The sequence below is a fragment of the Malania oleifera genome, chromosome 6 (genome assembly GCF_029873635.1).
Source record: "Malania oleifera isolate guangnan ecotype guangnan chromosome 6, ASM2987363v1, whole genome shotgun sequence".
Lineage (NCBI taxonomy): Eukaryota > Viridiplantae > Streptophyta > Magnoliopsida > Santalales > Ximeniaceae > Malania > Malania oleifera.
In genome coordinates this window covers 2,375,399-2,401,454 of record NC_080422.1, presented here as the reverse complement: position 1 = coordinate 2,401,454, position 26,056 = coordinate 2,375,399, and the positions used below count along the sequence as shown (strand labels likewise).

Genomic DNA, 26,056 nt, shown 5'->3' with positions numbered 1-26,056 from the left:
TTGGGCAAATTCCCATTGTGAGCTATTAATTCTATAAGATAAAAGGAGATTGATTTGAAAACCATTTCTTTCGAGATGCGAAGAATATTCCCAGTCACACTAACTTGTCACTACAATGACTCGTCTGATGGATGAATCATTAATAAGAGTTAATTTGCTAGTTACTATTTATAAATACTAAACAAGGTAGGACTGATTTTTGGGAGATCCTAGTAGTGTTGTATGTGGAGCTTGATTTCTAGTGCATAAAGTATTACATATGGTTTTCTAAGTGCGATATTTGTATGGAGCTCTACAGGAGGAGTTAGAGAGGGATGCACCCCTTCCGAGCAATAGTCCTGTTAGTTAGTTAGTGGGCAATGGTCTAGGGGGCAATGCTCTTGAAACAAAATATTTTTTGTTAATAGGGATATTTTATGTAACTATGTAATTTTGTGAAAGTTGTCATAAATTCTCATATAAATTATATTCTTTTTAGTTGAAGTGCAATAGTACTTGTACACGAGAAAAATGAGATTAAGGGGTTAGCGTGTTCTGCTTGTAATTATTGTTGAATAGTTAAATTAATGACCTAATATGACTTTAAGGTTGTAGACAAACTATTGAACCTTGTAAATTTGTGTATTATGTGTGTTGTTTGTTATTTGATTTCTTGTTTTTCTTTTTAGTTTGTCTGCTTTGTTGTGATTTGCATAATAGGTAGTTTTTATGAAATTTGTTAGATGTTTATTTTCAGAAGAGTAACTTAAGAGATCACCGAGAAAAGGGAAAGAGCCTATAATTTTAAATAGAATAATTACCTTTTTTTTAGGAGATCAACCCTTTTACAAACTAACCATGGGTGTTATTCCCCATGTTTTATGAGGATGGTGTGGGCTAAACTATGATTTTATGATTGAGTTATGTGAACAAAATCATCATTTTATGGTTGTGCCATGTGAGTACAATTATCCATTTCTGGTCGTGTTATATGGGTGCTTGGACCAACCATTTTGGTGGTGTCCCATGTTTCACACATGGTAGATTAAGATTGACTTCACTTGGATTCGCCTTTGTGGTCACGTGAATTGTACGACTTGAACAGCTAAATTGTCTTCACTTTGATCGAAATACTCTTTATGATTACATGATTGGACATAATTGACATAACCTACCTTCACTTGAGCCAACCCTTTATGAAAAATGCGATAAACTTGACTTGTCACAACCTAGGAAGACCCTTATAGTCATGTCATCAACATGCCAAACTAATTTGACTAATTCTCATTAAGAAGTTCTCTCATTCATGTGATTAGTACAAAAGTGACCTATTTTACTAATCTTGATGGTTATATGATTTGAGTAGTAAATTAACTTAGACCTACTCTCGAGAGATCTTTTTCAAATCATATTGTTTGAAGTAAAACATCTTCATTTTTTTTTTTATTTTTTGATTACATAGGAACTCTAACCACCAACAAGCCTTTTCGGACCTCCTTGTGTGGTACCAAACTTACGGATTAATATCCTTCACTTAGGTCTCGCTGATCAGGTAAAATTCGGAATGTAGACATGGCTTCCGTGCATTAGTTGGGCGTTCGGCTGACCCGACCTTCGGAACACATCTCCATTACCATTCATGATCCCCGCTAACTCATAAAAAACTCTCACCATCTACAGTTTCTGCTGGCTCACAGAACGAACTTTCACCATTCACAGTCCCAGCTGGTTTATAGTGTAAATTATCACCATTCACAGGTACCACTAATTCTGTAAGTGTATGTACCTGAAATTGAACCCCTGATACTCCTTCTTACGTGTTAACTTTTTTAGTCATGTGACCTATTGCCTTTAATCCCCAACAAATGTGTTTAGAGACTACTCATTATTAGTGTAAAAGAAGAATTTCAATATAATTAGGTTTTCAAATGACTACAATACCCCTTCGTGCAAATTTGAACTTCGAAGGAATGCGTTATGCCAACTCGCAGGGAGTCTTGAGTGTCCGATGCGCAGAAACAAAAAGATGGAAACGTCAATCGCCGAATGTACCGGCAGCGACGACGGCCACCACCGGGAGTGGCAGGAACGGGGTATTCCACGAGAACAACGACCTGTAGCCATGGTAGTTGCAGCAGCAACCGCTGCCGACAATCAAAAGCAAAACCTGAACAACGTCATCGGATCCATTTAGAAGATGCTGGCTCTCCTCCACCAACTCCACCTCACCTTTTCTTCCTTCAACGTCGCATCTCAACTCCCTCTCCTCCAACGTTTGTTTCTCTCTCTTTCTCTACGTTTCTTATCACCCTTATTACACTTTCTTCTCCGATTGGACTCGTTATTTAGGCATTTTAGGGCTTTGATTCTGTTTTGCAGGAACTCTCTCGTCCTGGAGTTTGACTATAAGATGAAAGTGTCCGAGAAGTGCAGTATTCTGGTTCCAATGGAGGTTCTTAGGGGTACGGATTCTGTAAGAAAGTACAGCCTTCTTTAATTTTCCTCTTTATTTTCTAATAATTAATGTGTAATTGTATAATTAGTTTGATCGACGATTAGAAAGAATCCGGATGGATTCACGAGGGATATTATACGTAGCTGCATTGCCAAATATCAGATCACCATGGGTAAAACTGATGCATTCAAGTTACTTCTCACCCTTATTCGCAATATTATTACATAATTTTTAGGATCTACACTCTTTTGCTGTCTCTCCTCTGCTGTTACTTGTTGAACTGTTTAGTTAAATAAGAAGAGATTCCGTATTGAGTGGACGTGATGAAGATTGAGGTTTGAGAGAGCTGTAGGACCAGAGAAAGATTTTTTTTTTTTAAATCTCAGTCATGCTTTCCTAATTCATTCTTGACTTCCAGCAATGAGTTATGATTCAGATAAATACTCTGTTTTTCTATCATTAATCTTCTAGCACTTGGTTATGCCTTTGAAATTTATGTCAGCCTTTTAGCAATGTGTGATTCAATTCAACGGAAGTTCATTTCACAATTTGTCTTCCAGACATGATAGAATCTTTGTGAAATATTACTTAATATTTGAAGCAATATATTTTATATATTTTTTGCATCCTTTTTCATTCATTTTTTAGCCAAATGTTTTCACATGATTGGTTATTGGTTTCAGAAAGAATCTGAACTATATTTGTTTACAAGATGATAAACATGGTATATTTTCAGGCTAGAAAATTAGGAAATCTCTTGATGCATGACAAGGTACTAAATTTAACATGTTGATTCTCCAAATATGATATTTTATGTTTTACTTTATTTATTTTCAATGTGATGCTCTTTAAGTATGAGAAGAATTACTCACTGCATTTTGTTCTCTACAGACTATATGGAAGCATCTCTTGGAGGAAGTTGAACAGGCATTTCTTGATGAGGTGGAATCATACAAATAAATACGTGCTACTTCTGCTGCTGTAAGTTATACTAAACTGGCACACTTATGTGTGATGTGGGATAGATTTTTGAATCATATTTTCTAATCAATGATGTAATTCTATATATTTTTTTATTGTATAAAAATTAGTGTGATTAAGCTGCATTGGGCCTCTGCAGCATAGAAAGTAACACACTTTGAAAAAAAAGTGATTTAGTTGATGTTAGAGGTTGTAGGAGGGATAGGGTTATTGGAGTAGACCTAGAATATTTTGGAGTCAGCTAGTAAGAAAAGGTTTGATGCTCTTTGCATAACGATCCTATTTATTTGCTCTTCATTTCTAATGGGGATGAATGCGTGTTGGGGGCCTTGGGGCTCACCTATTTATCATGTTTGTTGGAGGATAGTCGTCCTTCTTCAAGGGTGGACTATCAAGTATGGGTCCTTGATTCTTCAGGGGAGCATGCTTTGCAATTTTCTTGTTGAGTATTTGACCCATACAATCGTGTCTTTGCCACTTCACTGTATTATTTGGAAGACCAAAGCCTCTTGTAAGATTAAGCCATTTTTTTGCTTAGTTGTTCTTAATAGAGTTGACAGTTGACACTAACAATCTGTTGCAGGTTATGCCTTTTAAGGCTTTATATCCGGTTGTTTGTTCTTTATGACACAATAGCTTAGAATTTCTCTTTGTTTTGTTCTTTCATGTTCCTTTTCATGGAGGGTATGGAATAATTTATCTAAACTTCTTGGAGAGAATTGGATGCATGCAAAGTCGGTTGAGGATCTATTGGCTATTTTTTTTTTTATAAAGGTTTTCGGTGGAATAGAGATGGTGCAGCATTGTGGAGATGTGGGTTTTTTTCCCTGTGTTATGGGGGATTTGGTCAAGTGGAATGGATGTATATTTAGAAGAAAGAAGATGTCTTTCTTTATGCTTTGGGATAGGATTTAGTACTTGGCTTCACTGCAAGCTCTTGCTGCTTCTTGTTTTAAAAGATTGCCTTTTCTGACTTAAGTGTGACTAGTGGGTGTGTTGTTTTGATATTGTCCTTCTTTTTTGTTTTTATTCTAAGGACATTCTCTTATGCTCTTTTTTTGTACTTTCTATCGCGACGCCCCGGGAGCGAGGTGCCCCGAGAGGCGAGGGAAATAAAAATAAGGGTTTGATTTTTGGAAAAAATTTGGAATTTGGAGTCGCCACTAACCTATTTTTCTTGGTGCAGTTAGAACAGCTTATTACTACTCAAATTAAGAATAGTATTGGTTTGCATATACCAGGATTGGGATCAGGAGTTCGGTTATGCTAGGGGAAGGTATTCGCACCCCCTACGCACCCGTTCTAGGAATGATACCTAATTAACTAAGAATTATCCTTAAATTGAATTTTAATAGCCTTTTAATTCACTCATTTTTAAATAAACAAACAAATATACACAATTTCTAGAATATAATCAAAACAAGGTGTGATTTAGGAATGTCTAATAACACCCCCAAAAGAGGGGATCTCGTTAAAAAACCCTCCCTCAAAGCTAATACAGGTGAGGTTTGAAATATCCATTGCCATTTTTATAATCATAGGGACACACCCACACAAAAATCAAGAAAATCATCTAAAGGTATATTTTTTTTTTAAACATTCCCAGGTTTTTTCAAAATCTTTATAGAGTTTTTCAAGCCATCTTTAACATTTTTTTAAAACAAACTTTCAGGATTTTTCAAAGGAATTTTTTAAATAAAGATAAATATAATAATAGACTAAAATACTAAAATACCACAATGCATAAGAATAAATATAAACTAAACTATCACAATACATAATAATAAAGGTAAACATAATAAACTACACATAATAATAAAGATAAACATAATAATATATAAACATGATAATCAACTAAAATACTAAATACCACAATATATAAGATAAACTTAAGAATAATATAAACATAACGATAAACTAAAATATAAATACCACAATAAGAATAGTATAAACATAATAATAAATATAAACCTAATAAACTACACCTAATAGGCTAATACTAAAGATGAACATAATAATAAACTAAAATATAAGGACCACAATATATAAAATAAACATAAGAATAATATAAACATAACAATAAACTAAAATATAAATACCACAATATATAAAATAAACACAAGAAATAATAATAATAATAATAATAATAATAATAAACATAGTAATAAAGAGAAAAAAATGAAATACCACAATACATTCAAACAGAAAATCAAACAAATATAAATAAACATTAAAAATACATAAAATAAAAAAATAATAAAGGGATGCATAAGCGGGTGTGTCTGTGCATGCATGAAATGCATGAGTGGGTGTGTGTTCGTGCATGCATGAAATGCATGAGTGGGTGTTGGAGAGCATGGAGAGAGAGAGAGAGAGAGAGAGAGAGAGAGAGAGAGAGAGAGAGAGAATGCTAGTAGTTAGTGAACTTTTTCAGAATGTTGGTGGTTAGTGAACTTTTTAAAATGGCTACCGAAGTACTTAAACTAGAGAGCTAGAGCATTTTCTTGGTGGAAGAGGACTACTTGGGGATTTGACCCCGAGATAGACAGAGCATTTTCTTGGTGGAAGATGACTATTCGGGGATTTGACCCTGAGATAGCCAGAACATTTTATTGGTGGAAGATGACTACTTGGGTCTCTGAGGTAGTTAGAGCATTTTCTATTTGGAAGATGACTACTCGAATTTGGGAACAATGCCATGTGCCTCTGAGGTAGCCAGAGCATTTTCTAGTTGAAAGATGACTACTCGGATTTGGGAACAAAGCCACGTGCCTTAGAGGTAGTTAGATCATTTTCTAGTTTGAAGATGACTACTCAGATTTGGGAACAAAGTCACGTGCCTCCAAGGTAGTAAGAGCATTTTCTAGTTGGAAGATGGCTACTTGGATTTGGAAACAAAGTCACGTGCCTCCGAGGTAGCTAGAGCATTTTCTAGTTGGAAGATGACTACTCGGATTTGGGAACAATGCCCCGTGCCTCTAAGGTAGCCAGGGCATTTTTTAGTTGGAAGATGACTACTCGAATTTGGGAATAATGCCATGTGCCTCCGAGGTAGGCAGAGCATTTTCTAGTTGGAAGATGACTACTCGGATTTGGGAATAAAGTCACGTGCCTTCGAGGTAGCCAAAACATTTTCTAATTGGAAGATGACTACTCGGTTTTGGGAACAAAGTCGTGCCTTCGAGGTAGTCAGAGTATTTTCTAGTTGGAAGATGACTACTTGGATTTGGGAACAATGCCACGTGCCCCGAGGTAGCCAGAACATTTTCTTGGTAGAAGATGACTATTTGGGTACTTGACCTGAGAGCCAGGGCATTTTCTGATTGAAAGATGACTACTCGGGTATTTAACCCGAGAGCCAGAGCATTTTCTGATTGGAAGATGACTACTTGCGTACTTGACCCGAGAGCCAGAGCATTTTCTAAGTGGAAGATGACCTCTCGAATGAACAAGATAGTCGGGGTAACTTGGAATAGACCTCTCGAATGAACGAGATAGTTGAGATAACTTGGAATAGACCTCTTGAATGAACGAGACGGTCGGGACAACTTGGAAGTGATTATTTGAATTTTGGAGGCGTAATGCCCCAGCATTCGAAAACACAATTTATGGCAAGAACCACTTGGGTCTAAGGACCAATGCCCCAAGGCTGGAAAAGCTTTCTTGCAATGACAAATTGGATCTGAGGACCAATGCCCCAGTATTTGAAAATTATTTTTGCAAGAACAAATTGGATACGACGACCGATGCCCCAGTATTTGAAAAATGTTCTTGCAATAACAAATTGGATCTGAGGACCGATGTCCCAGTATTTGAAAAACATTTTTGCAAGAACTACTCGGATCTGAGGACCGATGCCCCAGCACTCAAAGTAGAACTCTGACCATTTGAATTCATAGAAAATAATGATTTGACTGAGCAGGAATGATGGATATGCATGGTTTCCACAAGAAAATGTTGTATGCCGTGAATGCATGGGTGCCTGACATGATGATATGTATGCATTTTTTTGTTTTAATGTAATGCATGATGATGTATGAACTTTTCTTTCTCCAACACTTCTGTGATCAACAAACCAAACTCTGATCTTGGCCATATTTTCGAATTCTAATCTGATATGAATGCCCTTGAATTTTGTTTCCCTAGAACTCAACATGAAATCTGCCTCAGTTAATTTACTTGTGACTGCTCATGTCCATCTTGCATTTTCTCAACAAGGACCTTATTTAGATTGCATTCTTAATGTTTTAAAATCAATTTAAAATTTACATGAACAAATGCACAATCTCATCGAGGATATGAATGGAATGCTCAAACTTGCTTGCTTTTATTTGATTTTCTGTGCTTCTTTAATAGGAAACAACTTTACTAGTACTTTGATGCCAATGTAACTTTGCTACTAACTTAGAGAATCGCATCAATGGGCAAATATCCTTTTTTTCCTTTTCTTTTTTTTTTGATTGGCCTCCTTTGGCAATAAACATAACTCCCCCACTGCATCACTACTCAAAGATACCTCCTTGCTTTGTATTTTACGACTCATTTTGAACTTTCTATCTTTAGTTGTAACTAGTGTTTCATTAAGTAGTCTAATCAATATTCCAATCTCAGGGGGGACTTTAAGTCACAGGGTGAAACGTATGCTTAAGGATACATGTTTTCAGAAGAAAAGAGAAACTAAGGTTCAAAAATCCTGTCCCATAATAATATTTTCTATCCTAGTTTGTGCAAAGTTTTTGCAAAATATTGACCGAACTTGTTATTTGAACAAGCTGCTTACGTACCTTTTTAGGATTAGGTCATTACGTAGTTCAGATTCAACACCGAGCCTGTCAATTCATTTGAGATAACAATATGTACCAATCTCGATAGGACTTTCTTTTGGACCGTTATGTAGGCTAGAAATATAGGTTAAAGAAGAAAAAGTTTAATAAGACTCAAAATTGTCAACTTTATCAAATGTAACATTGGTCAAAGATCACCTATGAAGTATGCCCCCCCCTTTTTTTTCTTCCATTCTTCTTTTTTCTTATATATATATACTACATCTTTTGCTTTTCCTTTTATGAAGGAATCTTAGCTAGCTCCCTTTTTATCTGGGCTCCATTTGGGACTAATTTTTTTTGAAACTACCCAGTGTGGGGTGTGATGAATTTTTCAACCTCAAAAGGGCTAATAAGAGATTTCTTCTTTGACTTTCTTTTGGGTATCGGAAAAATGGTTTGCCATCTTTTTGGTAGTGTTCATTGCCTCCAAAGACTTGTCAAACACTAGGAGACTCAAACCCAAGTTAAATTTTTGGTAAATTGACTTTTAAGAAAATATCGATTTAACATTCAGGCTCAAATGGACTAACAAATGGTTAATTTTTTTTTGGTTCTTTTTGGGAATACTGGTTGAGGAAAATAATAATATGTGTGATTTTTGAAAAAAATTGAATTTGGAGTCACCACTAACTTTTTTTTTGGTGCGGTTAGAACACCTAATTACTACTCAAAAAGTAGTCTCAGTCTGCGTATACTAATATTGGGATCGAGAGTTTGGTTTTGTGAGAGGAAGGTATTAGCACCCCCTACACACTCGTTCTATGAACGGTACCTAATTAATTAAGAATTATCTCCAAATTGAATTTAATTACCTTTAATTTACCCCTTTAAATAAAATTTAAACAAAACAAATAAATGTACAGAATTTACAAGAAATTTGAAAACGCGGGTGTGTTTTAAGAATGTCTAATAAGACCTCTAAATGAGGGGATCTTGTTAGGAAAACCTCGCTCAGAGCCGATACAGGTGAGGTCTAAAAGAACTCAATTTCCCTTTTTATAATCATAGGAACACACACAAAAATTAAGAAAATCAACCAAAGGTATTTTTTTTTTTCAAACATGCCTAATTTTTCAAAATTTTTGTGGAGTTTTTCTAGCCATTTTTAACATTTTTTAAAACAAACTTCCTGGACTTTTCAAGGGTTTTTTTTTAACATATAATAAAAAAAATACGAATATAGAACATATAATAAAATATAAGCATAATAATACTAAATACAAAATACCACAATACATAAGAATAACGATAAACTAAAATACCACAATACATAATAATAAAGATAAACATAATAATAAACTAAAATACTAAAATACCATAAAACATAAAGATAAAAGTATAAACATAATAATAATAAAGATAAACATAATAATAAACTGAAATATTAAAATATCACATAAAGATAAAATAAAATACCACAATACATGATAATCATAATAATAATATAAACATAATGATAATAAAAATAAACATAATAATAAACTAAAATAGTAAAATACCACATAATGATTAAATAAAATACCACAATACATAATAATCATAATAATAATACGAACATAATAATACACTAAAATACTACAATGCATAATAATAAAGATAAACGTAATAATAATATAAACATAATAATAAAATAAACTAAATATAAATAGGTGACATTTAAACAAAAACAAGCATAGTTGGATACAAAAATAAGAACAACACAAATATCAACAGAATTGAAAAAACAAATATAGGAAATCATAACATGAATAAAAAATACAAGCATTGAACAAAACAAATATTAGACAACCATTACATGAAAAAAATACAAGCATAAGCATAAAATAAAACTTTGTTAAACAAACAAATAAAGAACACAATAAGCATTAAAATATACCATAAAAATTCCTACCTATGGAGAGGGAGAAGAAGAGAGATGTTGTCCAAGGCACAAAAACAAAGTTGCAAAGCTCCAAATAATAATCCAATTAGTAAGAATTAATAAGAATGAGTCATAAACAACCTGTTAAAATTTCAGCTCCATCAGACAAGAAATCGCCATCCGATCATCTAGATCAAGTTGACTGCGCAGGCACCTCCCATCTTGAAGCCGCTGCTACAATGAGGCTACTGTCCAAGGCATGAAAGCAAAGTTGCAAAGCTCCAAATAATAATCCAATCGATCAGAATTAATAAGAATGAGTTATGAACAACTTGGTCCAATTTCAGCTTCATCGGAAGAGAAATCACTATCCGATTGTCCGCATCAAGTTGACTGCGCAGGAACGTCCACTCCTCTCCCTTTCTCTCCTTGGGAGGCCGTGCCTCTCCCTTTGTGTGGCTATGCCTCCTCTCTTAGGCGGCTGTGCTTCTTGCATTTCTTGGGCAAATGTGCCCCCTTTATAGGTTTAGGGTTTTTAAAAAATTTGAAAATCTAGGGAGTAGTCCCAAGAGGGGGGGTGAATTGGATTATTTAAAATTTTCTTTTAATTCTTTTTAAGATTCTTAACCTCTTTTATAATTCTTTCAATGAATTCTTGACCTTTTGTTATTTCAGCAATCATACATTCAATCCTTAGTTCTTTATTCAATCCACAACTATTCACAGCACAACTCAAGTAAATCAAAACTTAAACATTTAGCCAATCAAAATTTAATATTCAGCTTTCGGCTTTTGTTATTAGCCCTGTGTATACGAAATTTTATGCAAGCCCTGTAGAGAATGAAATTGATTCTTCAATGCAAACCACAACTCAAATTTCCAACAACTCATAATTTAAATAAACTCTTAGTTAATTTGTCTTTGGGTGTTAACCAATCAATGTACTCCCTTTGAGGTTTATGCGAAGTATTGATCAACCAATGTACTCCCTTTCGGTTTCCGCAATCCCAAATCAAAATTAAACTTTGGTTTATTTAATTTCCAATCCACGTAGTTTTTATGATTAAGGAGTTAAAAACATCCATGCAGTTTATATGTTTGCTGAAAATAAAGAGAGTAAGGGAAAGAGAGTGAAATCGAGTTTTTTACGAGGTTCGACTTATCCCTAGCTTATGTCCTTGCCTTTGGCAAACTACCAAAGGATTCACTAAACCAGTTCCTTTGCGGGCGGAACAAAACCGTTACACACTCTTTCAGTAGGCTAGAGTTGCACCTCTCCAAGTGATACCCCACACTTGGGCACTCCTTCAATAGGCTAGAGTAATCACCTATCCAAGCGATACCTCACGCTTGGTCAACGATCCAAACACTTTGAATCGTCCAAGAATTACAAGAACTACGAAGTAAATGTTGCGTACAAGAATACTCTCAAACAGAGCAGATTAGTACAAATTCAGCACTATGTACTTCAAGAATTTAAATATCAAGATGAAATAGAATTGAAGCTCAAGTATAAGATATCACCAATTTTTCCTTCTAAATGAGAATCAATTCGGAACCACTGAGAAGGATTGATCAGTTGCTTCCAGAAAATATCAGCAATTTAGATGTGCAAAGATGAGAGCATGAGAGCTTTAAGAGTATGATGCTTGAATGTTGTGTGATTGCTTGGTTCAATTAATACCTTGGGTTAAAGGAGTATTTATAGACTTTTAAGAGTGAGTTTTTTGTTTCCCAAGTTACTTGGAGTGTCCACCAAGCTTTTTGTTCACATTTGAAAAACTAATTTTTAGAATTTTCCCGTTGAAGTTCAAAATTCAAATTCCTGTAGGGTCAGTCAGCTGGACAGGCGACTGGGTAGGCATTTTACACAAGGTTAGTCAGTTGGACAGGCTGCTGAGACCTTTCTGTCTGCCAGAAATAAATTCCAGGTAATTGTCAGTCGGTTGGACATGTCAGTCGGCTAGGCTTGTCAGTCAGCTGATTGATCGCAATTCAAGATGGTCAGTCGGCTGGGCAGTTAATCAACGGTTATATTTGTCAGTCGGTTGGGAAAATTCAGTGCGTTCTGGTCAGTCGACTAACTAGTCAATTTTTCCAAAACTTATATATTTTTTTAAGCTCTTAAACCTTTTGTTATTTGAAAAACTTGAATTTGACTTTTCAAAAACATTTTCCAGGGTTTAAAAAAACTGGTCTCTAAGTCCATATTCAACCCTAAAAGAGTTTCAAAAATATTTCAAAAGATATTTAAAATATGAAGCACTTACATAAAGACTTCTAGGACTTTGGACATTCTTGGTGCTTGAGTCTTCATGCTTGTCTTTTGAGCTCTCTTGCTTTGCTTTTCTTTGGCATACTTCAAGCTTTTACTCTCATATTCTTCAAACTTTAAAATATCATCTTGAAATCCATGCTTTAAGCTTCATATGATCATCCTTCTTTGAAGTAGAAGCTTGCAATGGATCCTTGACCTTGTATTTATATGCTTGATCCTTGTAAATCCGAAATATCATTACTCAACCAAATATGTTAATTTTCTCTTGTTTGTTAGCATCAAAACAAGATGTTAAGCCTTGTAAGACCAACAAAATTTATTCCTTAATCTTCCAATTAATACAAATTTTTTCTATTTTTGGAAATAAATCATTCAATGTAATTTGGATATTTTCGCATATTCCCTTTTTATATTTTATTCCACTGTATTTGTATTCCCGTATCAAATATGAGGAATTGATTTTTTCAATAGTTACCTTGTGGGACCTGGTTGCAAAAAAGGGGTGAAGGTGAACTTAATTTCCGGAAACAAAAGGACTCCGTTTTAAAAGGACTCAATTTTAAATAAAAAAGGACTTAATTAATTTTAAGATAATGAGGACTCAATTTTTTTTAAAAAAATACTTAATTTAAAAATAAAAAAAGGACATAATTTCGAAAGAAAAAGGACTTGATTTTAAAACAATAGGGACTTCAAGGATTCAATTTTAAATCATAAGGACTTAGGACTCAATAAAAAGGCTTTTAAAAGGACTAAATTAGAATTTTCGAAAAAGGCCCTCAAATTTTCGGAATACAAAGTCGACCCCTCCTTACGTAAATTACCATGTTATTACGAAGGGTCCCCACATAGTGAAAAAGAGAGGTTTGGTTAAAATTGGGGTGTCTACAGCTGCCCCTCTTTATATGCTTTGTTGTTTCAAGGTAACAGTAAGAGCTTTCCTATGTTACCTTTAGTAACAAACCTACAAAGATAAAAGCCACCTATTTTAGCCGGGCTACAAAACTGCTTTATGCTTTTTGATCAATCAGGTACTGCTTGCTGTTGATAGTCAGGGATATGAAGGAGTGAGAGAGAGTGAGCAATTTGGTTTGAAAATTGATTTTCAATTCTTGGTGTATGATTTGATTTGAGAAATCATGTATTTATAGACTCAAAAGGTGATAAATTCGTGTTGCCCAAGTAACTTGGAGTGTTTCCCAAGTTTTTATAAAGTTTGGGGCATAAGCAACTCGAATTTGAAATTTAAAAGTCATTTAAAAAAACTAGCTATTTACGAGGGTCAGTCTCCTGAACCGTTCGAGGTCAGTCGCCTAAGGTGCCAGGGGTTAGTCGCCTGATCCTTCACTGTCTGTTCAAATTCAATTCAGGAATTTGGCCAGTTGCCTAACCAAGCACAGGTCAGTCGCCTAAACAGATAAAAATACTATTTTTCAGGTTTGTTTTCAAAATCCTTGGCCATCTTACTTTGATACTTTTAAAGAGTATTTTCCAGGCTTTTCAAAGGAAGGTCTTTAAGTCCATATTAACCCCTAATGAGCTTCAAAGCATTCAAAATGATATTTAAAGTGAAGTACTTACATAAGACTTACTAAAGACATTAAAAACTCTCTAAACTTTGAAGTCATTATGTATATCATCACTTTGAATCATCTTTGCCTTGAGCTTGAGTATTTGTTAAGCTTCATATGTCTTGACCATCTTGGACCTCTTTGAGCTTTCATTTGATCACTTTGTGAATGAAGTATAGTTTTATGGTACTTGTGATCTTTGGACTTTCAATTCTTGCACCTTTTGAACTTGACATACTAGGTTTCCTGAAATATCATCACTTAAACCATATCTTGTTAAATTATCCTTTATTTGTTATCATCCAAACAGGATTCGAAAGTCATGTTAGGCCAACAATGTTCATATCAGACAAACTTCTTTTATAGATTTTGTAAATGGTGTTTATTCCACTTCTCACTCCTTCAATTCATTGCCTTCTGTAGGTTAGAATGGTCTGCGTTCTAATTAGGGTATAGGGATTGGTTTCCCCTCCCACCCCCCACCAAGTAGTTAGTTTTCTCAAATCGTGATTGACTACCTTGGAAATCCTAGTAGTCGCTTCCAAATTATTTTGTCAACTTCGGATGCTTGGGGTGTTAGTCCCCAAATTCGAGTAGTCGCTTCCAAGTTGTTTTGTTTACTTCGAATGCTTGGGGCATTAGTTCCCAAATCTGAGTAGTCGCTTCCAAGTTATTTTGTCTACTTTGGATGTTTGAGGCATTAGTCCCCAAATCCGAGTAGTTGCTTCCAAGTTGTTTTGTCTACTCCGGATGTTTGTGGTATTAGTTTCCAAATCTGAGTAGTCTTCCAAGTTGTTTTTTCTATCTCAGAGGCACGTGACATTAGTTCCCAAATCTGAGTTGTCACTTTCAAGTTATTTTGTCTACTTTGGATGCTTGTGGCGTTAGTTACCGAATCCGAGTAGTCGCTTCCAAGTTTTGCCTACTTTGGATGCTTATGACATTAGATCTTAAATCCGAGTAGTCGATTCCAAGTTATTATGTCTACTTCGGAGTAGTTTATGATTTGGTTGTCTTGGAGGCATGTGACATTAGATTCTAAATTTGAGTAGTTTATGATTTGGTTGTCTCGGAGGCATGTGACATTAGTTCCCAAATCCGAGCAGTTGTTTCCAAGTTGATATTTTCAAGTTGTGATGGTTTATTTACCTTGGAGGCATGTGGCATAGTTCTCAAATCCATGGTAGTGAGCTCTCCATAAACTAGGATAGTTTAAATTTGTTGAATTGATCTAGATTCTATGCACTGTTTGTAAATCCATACATTCTCTTTTGCCAAGATTTTGCTCTATAACGCCCAATCCAAAATTTATGTCTTCCGTCTTTATAAATTTGTTACTATAGGATGCCAAGAGACAGGTCTTCTTGTCATCCTAAGTAACAAATCTATAAAGAGGGGCGGCTGTAGACACTTTATATAGCAAAAAATCATACCACTCCATTCAATTTATATTTATCTTGTACAGTTTTGAATAAAAAATAAAAAAATTGAATACATGGAAAATGAAAAAAAGAAGGAAAAAATAGAAAAATGTAGGAAAAAAGTTTGGTGGGCTAGCACCTTCATGCTTGCACTTGCACTCATTCACATGATAGTTTTAGTTAATAAATCAAAATAAAATCAATTAATTAGCTTTGAATTTGCTGGACTAATTCAAATTAATTGATCAATTAGAATTTATATTTGATTGATTGATTAAGTTTGATTTGCTCAATTAAATTTAATTGGAAGTGCTTCTCTTGATCTATAAATAGAGATATTCAAAGAGTTGTTGGGAGAACAATTGGAGAAGAGTTGATCACTGAAAGAATTGGTTATTGAGAAGGTTGATTAACTGAGGCTGAAGACGGACTGAAAACTGAAGGATTCGAATTGCAGAAGCTGAAAAAGGCTTGGCAAGTGGAGACCCAAGAAAGTTCGGGGAAGAAAGAGTAGAAGAGAATCGGGGAAGAGACAACAAAGCAAAAAGGTTTATGGGGGCATAAAAGGTTAGTACTATTTTCTTTTAATTTTGTTTGTTCTGAGCTTGGGATTTAATTGTTTTTAGATTCAGTAAATTCAAAAATTTAAAGAAATTAGTAATTCTAAGACCAAAAATTCAAACTAGTTTTCTAAAAAAATTTTGAATGAAAATTCCGTAGCAATTCCTAATTCTAGACCTAGGTGTTGACCTAGTTTTGAAAGTTTAACCTAAAACCCAAATGCCCGGGCCCAACAACCTAGATCCTAATACCCATACTTGACTCGGGACCCGGGTCAACTTGACATGTGTCCAACTGTCCAAGACAATTGACCCAAATACCTATCATTGGACCTCGGACCTAGTTCAACTTTGACCTAGGTCCATTGACCCATTTACCTCGGCCTAAGCTCTAACTTAGCTTCGGGATCCAGCCTAATCCAGTTAACTACACTAAGCCGATACCTCAAGCCCAATCTAGATAACCTAATTAACTCAAACCCATATTAAACTAACTTAAGCCCAAATTGAATCTCATTGGGCCCGGTCCAACTGGCCTCTACCCAGGCCCTATTTGACTTAATTTAATCCAACTTGGTCAGCCCATAGCCCAATTGGGCCGAAGCTAACTTGGCCTAGCTCATTCAACTTGTAACCTAACTAGTCTCAAAATTAATTCGTAACCCTAATCTACTTGTTTGGTTTGGAAAAAAAGCCAAGAAAATTTATAGAAAAGACAGGAAAATCCCTAAGATAATGATACAATAGTAGAGAATAAAAGGAAATCCAAATTTTAGAAGGAAAAGAAAGATGCCTTTGATTTAAGTCAAATGGTGTAGGGTGGAAAGCTTGAAGCTCTCTGCTACTTTCGTAGATCTGGGTTTCAACCTGCAAGAAAACAAAAAATCAAAGAGAAAACAAAATGAAAGAGAAGAGACAGAGAAAGAAAAAAAAAAAAAGAGATTGAAGTGAGATTGACGAGAGAGAGAGGGTAATAGAAAGAGAGAGAGAGGTTAGAAAAAAAATATGAATAACAGAAAGAGAGGGAGAGAGATTGAAGACGGAGAGAGGAGCAGAGAGAAGAGAAAGTGAGAGTGAGATGCACTGAGAAGAGAGAGATGTGCAGAGGAGAGAGAGAGGTTAGAGAAGGTTTGGGAGAAGAAGAGGAAAAGGAAAAGAAAATAAAAAAAAGGGTTTTTATATGAGATCTAAAAAAAATAATTAGTGGGACATGTGTCACCGTACGGATAGTGACACGTGGTGCAGCCAGAACCGTGCGTTTGGGGAGCAATGTGGCTTGATCTAGGTCATCCGATGTGTGTTTTCTCTGGACGGTTAGATCTACCATGTCAGCGGTTCGTGTCACTCCCTCAGGACTTGTTATATCTTGCCATAGCATAGTGTCACCTTGTCACAACAAATTAAAAAATAAAAATAAAAAATAAAAAAACTCTTGCGCCGCATGTTGTCACCGTCAAATGACACGTGGCAGATCCTTCCCTGAACCCGGTTTGACCTGGGTCAACTCGGATTGACTTGTTGAACTAGTCTGACGCATCCTAAACCACCGTTTTATTTTTAAATTTAAAAATAGAAAAATAATTAGAAAAAATCAAGAAAAATTGTAAAAAGTCAGAAAAATTGTAAATAAAAATTATTTGAGTTATTTTTTACTTGATAACAAAAAAAATGAAAATAAAAATACCAAAAATAAATAAAATGGAGGAAAAATTCTTTAGAAGTCCCTAAAAATTGCAGAAAAATGTGAAAAAATTCAAGAAAAATTTGGGAATGTTTGGAGGACTTTCTTTCTTGAGTTTGATGAATTTTTAAGCATTTCATGTATTAAATATCTGTATATACTTTGTTCGATGTGTGTGTGTGTCCCAATAATTAAACAAAGGGTAAAGAGGTGTTTCAGACCAGATCTATATTAATTCTAAGGGGGGTTTATCTAATAAAATCTCTTCATTTGGAGGTCTTATTAGATATTCCAAAATTTCATTTTTTTTTTTTTTACATTTTCTTTTTAAATTTCTATAATTATTTGTTTTTTTAGGAGTTAATTAAGAATCATTCGAGTCAATTTTAGGGATAATTCATAATTAATTAGGTACCATTCATCGAACAGATGCGTTGGGGGTGCTAGTACCTTTCCTTCACATAACTGAACTCTCAATCTCAGTTCTGGTAAAAGCAGACTGAGACTACTGGTTCTTTGAACTTAGAATTGGCCTAGAGACTAATCAACAAGTAGTAATTAGGTGAACTAGCCACACCTAAGTAAATAACAAGTTAGTGGCGACTCCATCAAACCATCATGGTTGTTGCCCCACATTATTCCAGGCCTTTCTCTCGGACGCTGTGACAAGTATTAAAGTGTTTTTTCTTCATTCCTATGACATGTTCTTTGTTTTTATAATTGTGTTAAATAAATTAGTTAACCATCAAATTCTGTTATCACCTAAGCATTTCCAAACAATTAGCCATTATATTAAATTATTATAAAACAATAATAATATTACTTTGATTTTATTAGTACCTTATTATTTTGGGAACTTGAAGAATCATCAAATGACTCTTGGTTTTGGAGGAGACTTTTAAGAATCTAACCTTGGGTTTATCCTAATATAAAGTGTACCATAGGCTTTGGTTTTTACATGTTTGTTATATGATAATTGGCATGCCTATAGTCCTCTCATCAATCATTATGGTCCACAGCTGCAGCAAGATCTGGCCATATAAAAATTTGATACCCTTAAAGGGTTTATTCAAGGTAGGCAGTGGACATGACCAAGAGGGTTGTTGATTAAGCTGTAATCCCAAGAGGGGGGGTGAATTGGATATTAAAAAAAATTAATTTACTTACTTTTCTTTTACACACTTTTTATAAGTTTACCAACTACTTCTAGTTGCTCAATTATGTGTGTGTGACAATCCCATCTATGCATGCAATATACTCAATTTAAATACAACGTGAAAAATAAAGAGTAAAAGGAAGAGAGATGACAAAGGCGATTTTACGAGGTTCAGCCGACTTGGCCTACGTCCTCGCCTTAAGCAACCACTCAAGGATTCACTAATAACCTTGCTCCTTAAAGTGGGACGGAGCTTCCCTTACAAACTGCTGCTTACAAGAGGTATAGTTCCCTCCTTATTCGCTGCTCACAAGAGGTACAGCTTCCTCCTCACACCCGGTTCACAACCCGAACCGTGTTTACAATGAAATCTGAAAAATAGCACTCAAAACAATGCTTCCAACAAAAGTTTGTGAGTACAATTCAATTTCCTAGTACATTATCATATGATATAACTTGAAGCTCAAGAATGTATGAAAAACGATACAATCGTTTGATGTATGATATGTGTCAACACACAAATTCGTATTTAATCAAAAACTTCCAAGTGAAAATATATTTGGAATGCTTTGAAGTCCACTAGGGTTCTTGATTCACTTTGTAAAATGCTCAAGTATATTTGAAGTGAGCTATTTAATAAAAATTTGACTTGAATACAACTCAATCAAAAATCACAAAGTTTTCCTTCAAGTTCTAATATTTTAATCAAAGTAGGTTTTTTAATAAGAAACCCAATGAACAATATATATGAATATGTGTTTATGTACTTCTTGAATTTCAAATCAATCAACCAAGCTAACAAGTTTTTCTCAAGAAATGATCTTTTCAAAAATCAGTTTTTATATGTGAATACACACTCAAGATCAAAACGTCTTTCTAATGATAAACACGTAAAGATATGAGAGGTTCTTGAAAAATAATAACTTGACAGATCAAACCTTAATACTTGATCAAAGTTTAGTTGGATGAATGAATGCCCTTTTGATTTCAGTAGAGATTTTTCTAAACGAAGATGGAAGAAGATTGAAGTGCAGAAAAACCGGCTCTAGGGTTCAAATCTTGCAATGAGAAGTATATCTTTCTTGGTTTGTCCTTGTGCATATATTCTAGGGTTTAGATATTCATAATATATATTATATTACCCTTAGAATTAATCTCAGCTGTTGGATCAATAAGATACTTCGCATGTCTTTTTAATAAAGAGCTGATTTTTAGGCTTTCCCGCGAGTTCAGGCAACCGAACTCGACTTCAGGCTCCTGAAGAGCCTCGGTCAGGTTCTGTCTTCTCCATTTAATTCTTCAGGCGACTGAACTTAATCTTCAGGCAACCGAAGAAATTCTTCAGGCTACTGAGGTTTGAGTTCAGGCCACTGAACAACCCATTCTCTCAAATTTTTATTTCTAACTAAAAATCTGCTTGGCTTTTTTTCTTGGATCTTTCATAAAATATATTTTTCAGGATTTTGAAAACAATTCAAGGTCCATGAGAGTTTCCTAATGATGTACATGAAATGCATGAATCCTAAAACCATTCTAAGTTATAATGAGCTTCAAAATAAATTATATGCCAATGTAAATACATAAGCTCTAAATACTCATTCCCAAGAGTTTCTTGAACTTTGCCGCTTCCATCTTGATTCTCGTACTCTTTAAGTTCCAAGATGTTTTCCACGATTTGTAGGCTTTACTTGAAGGCATCCATAACTTGTTATCTTTCCGTGCATGCTTAATATAGGTCCTGTTCACAAACTCAATATACAGATCAAATACCAAGTGATTTGTCATTATCAAAACAGGATTGGACTCGTAGAGTCAACAAGGGTTATCTTGGAATGTATAAGATATGATTAATCACATAAAATTTTATCCTAACTCATCTATTGGAGATTCTGTTAGATGGGATCTATCTAGAAATGGAGATTCTCCGTACTTCAGCATATAATTTTTTCAGGGAAAAGGGAAACAATGTTGAATCTGCTGTCATTTGGGCAAGGCATAGTGGCTCAATACACAAATTTATCTGTTGGATTGTGGTTCTTGACAGGCTTTCAACTCTAGAGAAGCTTGTTACATGGAAAATGACAAACAGCGATACTTGCAGACTTTGCAATGCTGGAAGCGAAACCATAAATCACTTATTCTTCCATCGTTCTTACATCAGTCAAATATTCGCTCAAATTTGGTAAGGCTGAAGTCTTCGGTAGATTTAAGGAAAGGTAAGAAAGAGGTGCTAACATGGTCTACTACAATATATTATGTATGGAAGATGAGAAATGATATGATTTATGCGGAAGTGTTCCAAATCAAAAGAAAATCATTCAGCGGATCTCCATGGATGTTAAGCTCAGTCTAAACTGAAATTTGTTTGTATTGGAACTGTTAGTTCTTTTCATTGCAAGGCTTGATGCATTTTATCTTTTAGTTTTTTATTTTTTTGGGTAAGGCTTGTTGCCTTTATCCTTCATTGCATAAAAATTTCTAACTTTTTATAAAATTTTTTTATTATTTTAAATATAATAATAGAATATCATAGTACTAATTATAGGGCACTATTGTCCAACCTAAAAAAATAGTGAGGGCAATTTGGTCCAAGGAAAAGGATCTTCATGGGAATGTAATTACCATGAAACCTACAATGGGAGAGGCTGGAAATATGATGCCGATGTTTTGTGGAATCTTTTCATTCCCAGGAATGCGAACATTTATGTCAGGTCAGATCCTGCTCAAACAAACATGGGAATGGGCATCACATTGTCAAAAATCTTGAAGAAGTTGCAAGCCAAATGCCCCCTTGGTTTCGCAATCAGCATGGAAAAATGTTTTTGGTGTGTTGTAGTTCTTAATGGTAGCTTACAATCATTTTGTTGAGAGGCATTAGGTTAATGATTTGAGTTTGCTGTGATGCAAGCCTACTTGTGCTGTAATTTTTTTACAAGTTTTGTGTTGGAACAAAAGTGGAAGCTGCAAAGCTACATGGTTTGGCAGAATTCCTAGTTGAGTTGGATCAATACGTAATCGTTAACAAAGAGCTGTGTTATTGCGTATTTATGATTCTGGTTGATAACATCAAAAGAATGACGAGTATTATGTCATGCCAAGACACTTAGATCTGTTGAAGCCATGAGAACTTCCACTTTTCATCAATGTGACGGAGTATTCTCAGCATACATAAAAAGGTGCACTTGGCAGATGATTTTCTTTGCTAAACATTTATATTTTTTATTCTTTTATGAAATCAAAGGCATTTGAAGAGTTAAATTCACTTGAATGGTTGGTGAAAATTGTATATGGCTGCAAATTGGATTGTTGATCATGGACAAAAAGTAGTCTGTCTAACCAACGATCTTTTTCTTTTTCCACTTGTATTCTTTCTGTGAGAAACTTTTCGTCTGTGTATTTTACAAATTTGTTAATCCATTTCTTGTTGGAAGAAACGAACTTAGATGGAATTTAAATTTTAATGTTACTTTTCAACATCTGGAATAATTTTCTGCCATGAAATATTTCTACCTTTTCCTAAGCTGCATTACTCACCATACTCTCTATCTCTCTCCAGTTTATTTCTTTCAATTTCTAAGAGAACTATTTGATGGATGAACTGTTATTTGCTAATGTGATTTCTTATTAATGGTAGTAACTGTGACATTTTTGTGTGACACTAGCTGGCCCCTTATTTAAATAGGAGTGTCATCGTACTATCATATTTTAGGAGAGCTAAAAAATTTGGCTTTTAACCTTTTTACCTTCTGCAGGTTGCTTTCAATATTCAAGTAATAATCTTTTTAAGTGAATGCACTAGATTGTGGTAATTTACTTGATTACCTTTAATTGTTAAATGAAGTCACTTGCCAGGAAAAAAGCATATCACGTTGCATGGAAAAAATGGGGTAAGCATGAAGCGACAAGTTTAGTTCAAGAAATTAGATTGCTGCATACAATTTGATTCTCTCTCATGGTGTCTAGAAACTCCGTGATTGCGATCAGGTCTGCAAATATTTAACTTAATTGTGTTTTTCACTTTGTTTTTGCTGTCATTTTATTGCTATATTTATCTACAAATTCCAGCTTTATACTTCAATGTCTTTCATTTTGAGTTTGAGGATTATGTTGATTGGCAATCTACTGCATGTGTGTGCAATTTTTGTCTTGCCTGCCAGGTGTTTGCTCTATTTATTGAGAAAAAAGAAAAATTAGGTCCTCTTGTCAGACTTCCCTGTCTAATGAAATAAGGCCAAGCAGTGTGTGGCATCTAGGTCCCACTGGAGCACATGTGGACCCTGCCAAGTGGGACTCACATGCCACATACCACTTGGCATGATCTCATTGGGCAAGGAGGCTGGTCTGGAAAGACCTAATTCTTTCTCCTATTTATCATGTTGGTTCTTTTTAAGTATTGCTGGTTGTGTTAGCTGTGTGCTTGTTTCTTGATGTTTGCTGGTCTGTTCTCTCTGTGAGTTTGTGTTTTTCTTTGGTTTGGAAACATATGGTTGGTGTACTATTTGTTTATTTTTTTGGTTGTGGCCAAGGTGCTTTTGGTTGTGCAGCTATGTTTTGGCTTTTTGGTTAGCATGGCTGGCTATGGCTTATGTTTCTATGTGATCTTACATTGTGTTTAATGAAGTAGCTTTTCGCTGATAAAAATGTTTAGTTTTGTATAGTATTATTTTTTTTTTTAATGATTGAATATATTATTGCTATCGATATATTTTATCAGAGCAAATCAACTAACGACATTATGTTTCTTAATCTCAAGGTATATTATTTTCTGTTTCAGATGGAGGAAACCATAATGATCAATCTATTTTTGTTTGTTGATCATCTATTTCTTGAAAGGGATTGCATGGATTTACTGTATATTGGTACATAAAAATGGACTTAAATTTATCACTTGATTTTTTCGTATACTTTATTCAAATTTTTATTATATTTTTTCAAAAAAAAAAAGAGACTAATTTCATAGGTTTCATCATAAGGGTACAACACATTTATCACTCCATTGGATGATGTCAAAATCATCTATAGCAACTCACCAATTTTGGATTTCAGTTGCCCCAAGAAGTGCACAAATTATTATAATAATGATAATAATAATATTATTATTATTATTATAGGTTTACTATCGTTTACCTGGACTAGATTATATGTTCACCTTTTTTTTTTCTCTTCTTTTTGGCTTCATTTGGAACTCGAATATAAAAGAACTTACATGTTTGGTTATAAAGTCAGAAAGAAAATGAAAAATGTACTAAATGGATGAACAGTATTTTGATTTTACACATCATTAATATTTAATTTTTTAATATTTAATTATATTAAAATGGTTTTTTATTTTTGAAAGTATTTTATAGAGAAAAAAATATAAGAAAAATAAATTTATTTTTTATTTCCTTTTCTTTTCCTAAATAAAATTTTTGGTCTAAACGGACCTCAATGTTTCTCTCAATTCATTTGCTCCATGAAATTTGATGTTATTTTAGTATTTTATCTTAGATCATATTAAATTTTATTTATATTTTCTCAAATTTAAATTTAATTGAAAGTCATGCTCTTAAATGCGATTTTGATGTCATCTTATTTTTAAGTTTCTTTTTTCTCCTTACAAGGGTCTGTTTCACTAAAAATTTTGCTACATGAAATAGGGGTGTGCAAACAGTTGGTTCGGTCAAATTTGGTTAATTAATTAAATTAATTAAAATTTTAGGTTAGCAATAATTTCTAATCAAATCGATCGAAGGTGTTGTAATTAGATCAAAATAATTTAAAATTAATTATAAAAATAAAATATGATTGTAAAATTTAAAATTAACTATAAAATTAATGTTTACTTTTTCTTTTAGTTGTAAGAGCTGAATTAGGAGAATGACATCGGTTTAATGAACAAATTAAGAAAATCAAATAATTATATGATATATAATATATTAATTATATTTAATATTATTAATTTATACTTAATTTTTAATTAATTAGTAATTTGGTTAATTCGATTAATCGAGTTGAAATTATCCATACCTGAAGTAAAAATCAAATACTCGAAATTATGTTTAATTGGATTGAAGCCAACCAATCGAATTCGATATGCTCACCCAAATGGGAGTAGGTTTACTTTTTAGGTGCCCTTTACAGATGTAAAGTTGTGGTCTGAGTGGGTTGATTTTAATGAGGCGGCATTTTGGTGCACGTGCGTGTGAGTATTTTTTTTCCCCCCCTCTGAAAATTCCCACGAGCGTCTCCGCAATTATAATTTCCTTTCCATTTTGGCTATTAATAAACACTTCATTCACACGCACTCACAGTTAATTATTTAATTTTAAAAAAGAGAATGCAGAAAGCAGTACGGTCCACAGTACATACCATTTTTTTCACCTGAAAGGACTGCTTGAAAATTCCAATCAAATGGAATTAGAATTTTTGGTTAATGGATTGTTCAGTTTGGTTTCAATTTAGATATTTTTAGGTTTTTGAATATTGATCGGTTTTAGTTTGTATTGGTCCCGAACCGAGGGTTGTCTGAACCAAACCAGTACTATATATACTAAAAGAGGGTGGCATCTTCATTTATTTATTAATATATTCTCACTTTTGACGGAGGAATACTGTGGTTACAAAATAAAACCAGAACTATGTATATAATTATATATATTAATAATATTATTATGTAAATTTTAACTATGTTAATATAATTATGTAATAATTTTAAATTAAAAAAAAAACCGCTAAAGAACTACTCTACTGGGGCACACTGCACAGTTGCACACTCTCCATTCTCCACTCCCATCGGCTGCACTAAGCGGCGATGCCTACACCGAGCGGTGCACGTCCATTGTCGCTGCCTCGCCAAATCTACTATCTTGCTAGATCTGCAGGTAAAAGTTACGTGTTTCTCCCTTGATACGAATTTTATCATTATTTATGAATCATGAATCTTTTCAATTCTTAATACATGCACATGACTATGCATACATTGTTTGACTTATGTTTGGTTCTTATTTGTCACACCATTCTCAGCCAAATCATCTAAGTTCAACTTGATTCAATTTGAATGATTTGAATGCGAAGAAGAGAAGAAATTCATATCATGAGCAGAGCATGCCCCCACTCACTCATATGTAAAGTTGGATTGTTCCGTGCTCATTTTTGCTATGTCACTATCATGTATAGTTATTTTATTCATTTTTTCTTTTAGTTAAGCATGTGCTAAAAGAAATTCACATTGTCCGATCATAAAACACGGATTCGACACCTTTTTTGACGAAGTTGTTTTTTGATAGATAAATTTTTTGAGTACAA

At 34.0% G+C, this 26,056-nt stretch overlaps 1 protein-coding gene across 9 annotated transcripts; it reads left to right on the top strand.

Annotated features, from left to right (window-relative positions):
• The first annotated feature begins 1,939 nt into the window (after window positions 1–1,939).
• Window positions 1,940–26,056, top strand: LOC131158321 (uncharacterized). Of its 9 annotated transcripts, XR_009137450.1 has the most exons (7): window positions 1,940–2,252; window positions 2,359–2,441; window positions 3,326–3,415; window positions 15,706–15,939; window positions 22,611–22,753; window positions 23,544–25,632; window positions 25,775–26,056. XR_009137450.1 is itself a non-coding variant. In XM_058113106.1 (4 exons), exons 1-4 carry the CDS (start codon window positions 2,026–2,028, stop codon window positions 15,770–15,772), a joined length of 486 nt encoding a protein of 161 aa, XP_057969089.1. In that variant the 5' UTR covers window positions 1,940–2,025; the 3' UTR covers window positions 15,773–19,177. The 9 variants fall into 9 exon arrangements, 1 of the variants encoding a protein (XP_057969089.1); XR_009137451.1 differs by having other exon boundaries at window positions 22,611–26,056; XR_009137449.1 differs by lacking the exons at window positions 22,611–22,753; window positions 23,544–25,632; window positions 25,775–26,056 and adding an exon at window positions 20,814–22,022.